We start from the raw sequence: 6,878 nt of genomic DNA, 5'->3' as shown, positions 1-6,878 counted from the left end.
TGATTTGGTTTTTGTCTCATTTTGTTTGTTTTTTTCTTTTTTTATTTATTTATAATTTTTTATGATTTTGTGAAGATGTTAAACTATATTTTTGCTGGTTCTGAAATCAGAATACAAAATGAGGGGGGAAAAGGAAAGAAAGAAAGAAAAAACTGATAGGCTTTAACTAATTGACCAATATAAATTAAATAATAATGTGTGTGTGTGTGTGTGTGTTTTGGGGTTTCTCTAATTTATAATATTGGATGCCTTTTAAATATGTATTGCTATTGTATCATGTGCATTTCTGGTTATATGTATCTCTTAAGTGAGAGAATTATCAACATGATAAACTTCTGCCATGCTTTTTAGTGTTTGCTTGATTAAGTTAGTTTGTGTTTGAAATAATAACCTGTAATAAAAAAAATTTAAGACATAGCTCTTGAAAATGGTTTTCCCCCCTAAAATTTAAGGTGAAAAAAAAACGTACTTAGGGTGTTCGAACTAAGCTAGTGTATATATGATTGTAGATGATCTCATAATAACTGTTGAACCAATTTGATCATAGTCTCAGTGAAACCACTACTGGAGACCTTGCTTATGCTGTGTTGACTTTTAGTTTAAAGGAGATGGTAATTTATTGGTAGGGTTTGTCCATTTTGGCCTTAAGCTTAATTTGGTGCTGAAGTGGTGGCTTTCTTTGTGTTTGTTGTCTCCTTCGGTTTATTGCAGGTATCAATGGATAAAACGAAGGGGAAAACCTGCTCCAAGGGAAATTGCTCCGATAATTGTATCTAATCATGTATCTTATATTGAACCTATTTTCTACTTCTATGAATTATTTCCCACCATTGTGGCATCTGAGTCTCATGACTCCATACCTTGTGTTGGCACCATTATTAGAGCAATGCAGGTAGTTTGGCTTCTGCTTTACATCTTAATTAGCATGCTCAGTTAAGAAAATAATAAAATACATACATACATTACCATTTTCTTTCTCTTTGACTCATTATTTGGTTAGGTCATATATGTCAACAGATTCTCACCATCATCAAGGAGGGAGGCTGTCAATGAAATTAAGGTAAAAAATGTTTCTGTTAGTTTTCCCATCATTATTTGATTATTTTGTCTTAAGCTGTCTTTGTTCTTTCATTGTTGATATGGTTGTCAAGGAGTTTTGGGTTTACCTACCATTCCATACCCTGTTCCTTCTATGTTTTAGACAATTTTTTTTGCATTATTTTTGTTCAGGTGTTTCACAACATTTGTTGTCATGTGTGTCATGCCCCTAACTTTTCACCAGACCTCTGCAAAAGTTTCTTGAAAAATGTTTGATTTAAGTTTGAGAATCATATGATTTAGCAGGAGACTGATAAGACCTACTTACAGAGATTTATGTAAACATGATCCATGACAGTATACTACAGCATTGAATCCATGTAGCTAACTCCTCCTAACGGGATAATACTTCGTTGTTGTTATTGTAGCAATAAGAGTATAAGACTTACAGATTCATTTTTCTTTTGAGTATTGGCCTCTATTAGGATTGATATAAGCAATATAGTTTAAGTTTTAACATGCAACACAAATAATGCTTGAGAATGTAAATAATATGTGAAAATTGAGCAATAATTGGCCATAACCTTGGAACCTGAGTTTCTTGGAAATCACTCATGATTAAGATTGTGCAACAGAGTAGAAAGATTAAGCTGGCATATCATATGGATGGATAAGACTGAATAGTCGTTATTTGTTGCACTTGCACACGAGTTTTGTTCATGTAATTTATGATGTTATCAATCTATAAGCTATTTGATACAGAAATCTGCTTTCGAGGATCTGAATAACAGAGAAGGGCTTCCTGCAATGGATATCCCCGAGTACTATTATTTCCTGAGGGAACCACGACAAATGGCAGGTGCCTTATTTCCTTCCAGCTTGGTGCTTTTATCCCCGGCTACCCAATTCAGCCTATAATTGTTCGATATCCCCATGTGCACTTCGATCAATCTTGGTAAGCAATTACTTTTTGAAGATGCTGGCATTTCTGTGATTTTGAAAAAATCTCTTCTTCTCTTATATATTGTGACCTGCATATTTACTTTCATAGGGGTAGTATCTCTTTGGGAAAGCTCATGTTCAGGATGTTCACTCAGTTTCACAATTTCTTTGAGGTAACAATCTCCATATGTATTATCTTGACAGGGTTAGTGCCTAGCTTCGTATGGAAACTTATTGTTCCCAGAGTAATTTACAACTTTAGCCTTGAATTGAACAGGTAGAATATCTTCCTGTCGTTTATCCCCGGGACGATAAATTGGAAAGTGCTGCACATTATGCTGAAAGGGTGAGTCTTCTAATTTTTTATTTCTGCTATCGAATATTTTCAGAAGGTTTTCACACTTTTATCATTCTATGTTTTATCTTGATCATCCTAGTAATTGTGACAATTAAGATGTGAATAAATGCAGACTGGCCATGCTATGGCAAGTGCACTGAATGTTGTCAACACCGGACATTCGTATGGAGACCTAATGCTTCATGTGAAAGCTCAAGAAGCAAAACAGGCATGCATTCTTCATTCCTGGTTAAACTTATATCTTCAACCTAAATGCTTACCTGCTTTAAGGATTTTAGAATTTGATGCAGGGATCAAGCATTTGATAGGTCTGCATTTATCTATTATTTTCACTCGGAAATAACATTAATTCTGGTTTAGCATAGCTTGTTATTTTCCCATTTATTACACTTGATTTTTTTTCTTGTCAATAATCAACTCTTCTACAAATATGACTATAGACAGCAAATGAACTAATATCTGAACAATTCGTGACTAAGGAAGAGTGTTCTGCATTCAGTCTTCAATCATACTGTACAATCAATACAACTATACATGATAAAGAAATAATGTCCAAATAAATGAAAAAAAAAAAAATTCAACACCACCACCCAATAATATCCTCATCCACAAGTGTATTTGAAAATGTAATCTCAAGCATTGTTTTTCATCCATTTATCAGAGCAAGATTTGTATAAATTTGTACAGAACTCTCGTTGGCCAACTTCTATTGCTTTTCAACTTCCAATAATATGGGTGCTTCCTACTGAGAATACTTATTTTCGTAACAACTTTAAGGAATGAGAGTTTGAGTACCTAATTATTAATATGGAATACGGTTGTCTAAGATGTCAGTAGTGTGTTAAATATTTACCTCTCATTGGTTGTGTACCTCTGCTGAAATTTTGATGTCACCTTTTAGTGCATTAATATTTTCTTATGCATTTTGCAAGCTGACATTGTGTTGAACTGATGCTTTACTTTACCTGTTATGTATTGTGTTGCGGGGATAAAAGAAGAAATTCATTAAGATGAAGAGAACGAATGACAGAGAGTAAAGAGGATAAAGAATCCTCCTAATCAATAAAGCAAGATTTAAAACAAAAAGATTTTTTTTCCCTAAAAAATAAGACATGTAAAAAAGAACTTTACTTACTGTGCAACTTTGCAGCCTATTCATTGACATTTTAGCATATATATTTTGGCAGGATAACCCCTCAAGTTATATGGTCGAAATGTCAAGAGTAGAGAAAGTAAGTTCCTACAGACAAATTTGTATGAAATATGTATGGAAATATGCACTGTTATTTCAAGGCTGTCTTCCTGTTTTCATATTTTTGGACATGGCCTGTTATTGTCTCCTTTTATTAGGCCCTTGGAAATAGCCCTTTTAGTGAAAATAAAGCTCTTATTTTAAGTATGATTTCTCTTCTAAAAGGTTTATATTACTAACAATATCAATACTGGAAGAAAGAATGAAGAGCATTGTTTTTACTTTCAGTTATTTAAGTTGAGCAGCACGGAAGCCTTGGATTTTCTGAATAGATTCCTTTCTATGAATCCTGATCCCAGGTAATAATGAATCACATTGCTGTAACTTAATGGAAAACCTTTCTTGCTCGGCTACATGGGGAAGCAAAACTATAACTTATTTGATATTTGTAATATGTTAGTAAGCAATTGATGTCTAGTTATTCCAGAATCATATTTATTTCAACTATTATTATGAAAAGAAAAAGAAAAAGAAAAGTGCTATATACCAATGATGATGATCAATGCTAAATTTTTCGTTTTTTTCTCATTTCATTTGTCTTCTCTTACATCTTGCACAAATCTCTTACCCTCTCTGCCAAGAGCATTATGAGGAGGAGGATATCAGGCTAACATTATTGAAGTTCCTATAGTGAAATGAAATAGTTCCTTACTATTTAATGAGGATACATGAGTGAAAGTTTACTTGTGATTTTTACTCATGCCTATGGTTTTTGGTAATATTTCGTTGGAACTAATGGAATTCTCCATATCCTGGTTGGCAGTGGTCGTGTTCAATATCATAACTTCTTGAGAGGTTTAAAACTTAAGGCATGCCCTGTGTCTGAGAAGGTTAGTTCCCACCTCTGTATTATATACTCTTCTTTCTGTTGCCAAAGCCTGGATTCTCAAGTGATCGTTTCCCTTTTTTATGTCACGTTGAATTGATTTAATAATTTATTACAGATATTTGCATTCCCTTTTTTATGTCACGTTGAATTGATTTAATAATTTATTACAGATATTTGCATTCCTTGATGTCGAAACGAGTGGCGCAATTACATTTAGACAGGTTACTCTTTGCATTTATCCTTGTTTCTGTGCTCTACTTAAGATTAGATGTCCAATTACAAAAGTTATGCCCTTGTCAATTCATATTAACCTAAGTTTTATGTTGTGTGCCTCAGTTCTTGTTTGGATCCGCCCATGTCATGAAGCAGCCAGGGTTCCATCATTCCTGCGAATCGGCCTTTTCTAGTTGTGGCGGTGCAGTAAAGGACTACATCATAGAAAAAGAAGTATTATGCTCTTTCATAGTCTTATTTGCTTTTACTTATGGAATTGACCAACTCTACTAACTTGCACCTTTTTCTTTTTTATAAAATCAGTTGCGAGATTTTATCCGACCTGCTATCCCCGGATGGAAAGACGATGAGGTAACTTGTGTAGCAAACCTCTTTACACTCGGTTTGTTTTCTGTCACGATGCTCTTGGTTCGTATGTCGATTAATGTTAACCGGTTTACTTGTAGGTCCATGAGCTGCTTGTGTTATTTGATCATGATAATGATGGCAGAATTGGTAAGGATGATTTTCTTTCATGTCTTAGAAGAAATCCTCTCCTCATAGCATTCTTTAATCCTCACCAACTGCACCACCACACAGACATTGGAGGTAGTGTGGTTAAGTTTATCCATGGCTTTTTTTAGCACGAATGTCTCTGCAAGGTGCCATGACCAAATATTGTGTTATACATTTTTCAATGATGATCCAATCTTATCCCGGATATTAAAAAGCACATAAGAGGTGAGGAGTTTTTCATATTTATAAATACCAGTATATTCTTAAAGCTGGTTTCTTTTCCCGAGGGTCCAGAGTTACTCGATAAAGCAACCTTCAAAGGATATTGAAATCAATTGTTAAAACACTATTGTTTTAAGAATATTTAAAATTTTTCAAATAATATAAGAGTAACTAGCAAAAGTTATCATGTTTAATATTTTATACTCACAGTTTATAAACTTTAGCGGAGATCTTTTGGGGTAAGATTTTTATATATTTAGAGTCCAAAAATCATCCATCCAAAAGAGCAATTTCAACTTTAAAGGATGAATGGGTAAAGTTTTTATCTTTCAAAAATTGTTTATCAAAACTAGATTTTGAAAGACAGATTTTTAGAGGCTGTGGCACCTAAATCAAATTAAAAATAGTTTTTAATAAGTACAAATAACTTTAAAAAAAATTCAACTTTAAAAATTACAAGCTCAAACACATTAATTTATCAAATATAAAATGAAATATTTTTGCTTTTTTAAAAAGAACAAACTCTTCTTCGTAAAACTTTATTAAACCAAGGCTAAGCATGTAATAATATGGATAACAACAATTAAGAAAATGGGTGTTACAGTTACCTGGAAAAAAAAATGAAAATGGGAAATTCAATTAAAAGTACTTGATGATAAATTAATCAAATTGAGAAGTGAGGGTGAATTTAAATTAAGGTTCTGATAAAATTTTTTCCCACAATATCACAATATAAGTGATTTGTAAATTTAGTTTTTATCATGAGTAATATTCAGGGTCAAATTTTTTTAGCTAAGCCCANNNAGCTCATGTTGACTAACTAAATATTTATTCCATGTATTTTTTCTTTTATCAACATTATTCCCGCGCTTTGTGCAGAATACATATTTCAAGAAAAAGTATAGAGAATCGATTTTTAGTTAGCAAATATTAGCCAACTTTAATGTCTAGGTTATGATTTAGGTTTTAGAATTGAAAATAAACAAAATAATTTTAAAAAAGTTAGTTGATATTAGATAAAAAGAAGTCTGTTATCTAACATTACTCATATTTTAATTAATAATCTTGAATTCAAGTTCTATATATAAAGTAATCAATCCTTAAAAAAATGATTTTACTAACTTATGCCCTAAGGGTATATTTTAAAAGCTCCATAAAAGAAAAATGGTTGACGGAAAATTCATTTTTCTTATATTGTCAATGCATTGAATACAATACACTACAAAAAAAATTACAGAATATCATTTAATTTAGTGTTGGATGTTATTGGCAGATTTATTGACAGATTTAATTTTTTGACGGTAAATCCGATTGTAATATTTGGAGGGAAAAAAATTGGTGCGATCATTATATCTGAGTATCCGCCGGTAAAACTCAATGAATGGAACACTTCGTTTTTGTCACGCGCAATATCTGACGATAAATCTGGCGGTAAAGCTCAATTAATAGAACGTTGCATTTTGGACACATTCAATGTATTATCGTCGAATTTATCCACCGGTAAATTT

The 6,878-nt window shown here is 32.4% G+C and overlaps 1 protein-coding gene across 1 annotated transcript in view; it reads left to right on the top strand.

The window, feature by feature from the left end:
• LOC107637025 (lysophospholipid acyltransferase LPEAT2) overlaps positions 1–5,276 on the top strand; it is a 6,551-nt gene extending 1,275 nt beyond the window's left edge. Inside the window, exons 2-14 of the mRNA XM_016340481.2 lie at positions 712–892; positions 1,001–1,060; positions 1,830–1,993; positions 2,090–2,153; positions 2,258–2,326; positions 2,451–2,546; positions 3,526–3,570; positions 3,819–3,889; positions 4,354–4,420; positions 4,590–4,640; positions 4,756–4,866; positions 4,957–5,004; positions 5,100–5,276. Coding sequence (XP_016195967.1) covers positions 712–892; positions 1,001–1,060; positions 1,830–1,993; positions 2,090–2,153; positions 2,258–2,326; positions 2,451–2,546; positions 3,526–3,570; positions 3,819–3,889; positions 4,354–4,420; positions 4,590–4,640; positions 4,756–4,866; positions 4,957–5,004; positions 5,100–5,276 — 1,204 coding nt within the window. The remainder of the gene's footprint in view (positions 1–711; positions 893–1,000; positions 1,061–1,829; positions 1,994–2,089; positions 2,154–2,257; positions 2,327–2,450; positions 2,547–3,525; positions 3,571–3,818; positions 3,890–4,353; positions 4,421–4,589; positions 4,641–4,755; positions 4,867–4,956; positions 5,005–5,099) is intronic.

The sequence above is a fragment of the Arachis ipaensis genome, chromosome B04, assembly GCF_000816755.2.
Source record: "Arachis ipaensis cultivar K30076 chromosome B04, Araip1.1, whole genome shotgun sequence".
Classification (NCBI taxonomy): domain Eukaryota; kingdom Viridiplantae; phylum Streptophyta; class Magnoliopsida; order Fabales; family Fabaceae; genus Arachis; species Arachis ipaensis.
This window is presented reverse-complemented; position numbering and strand designations above follow the sequence as displayed.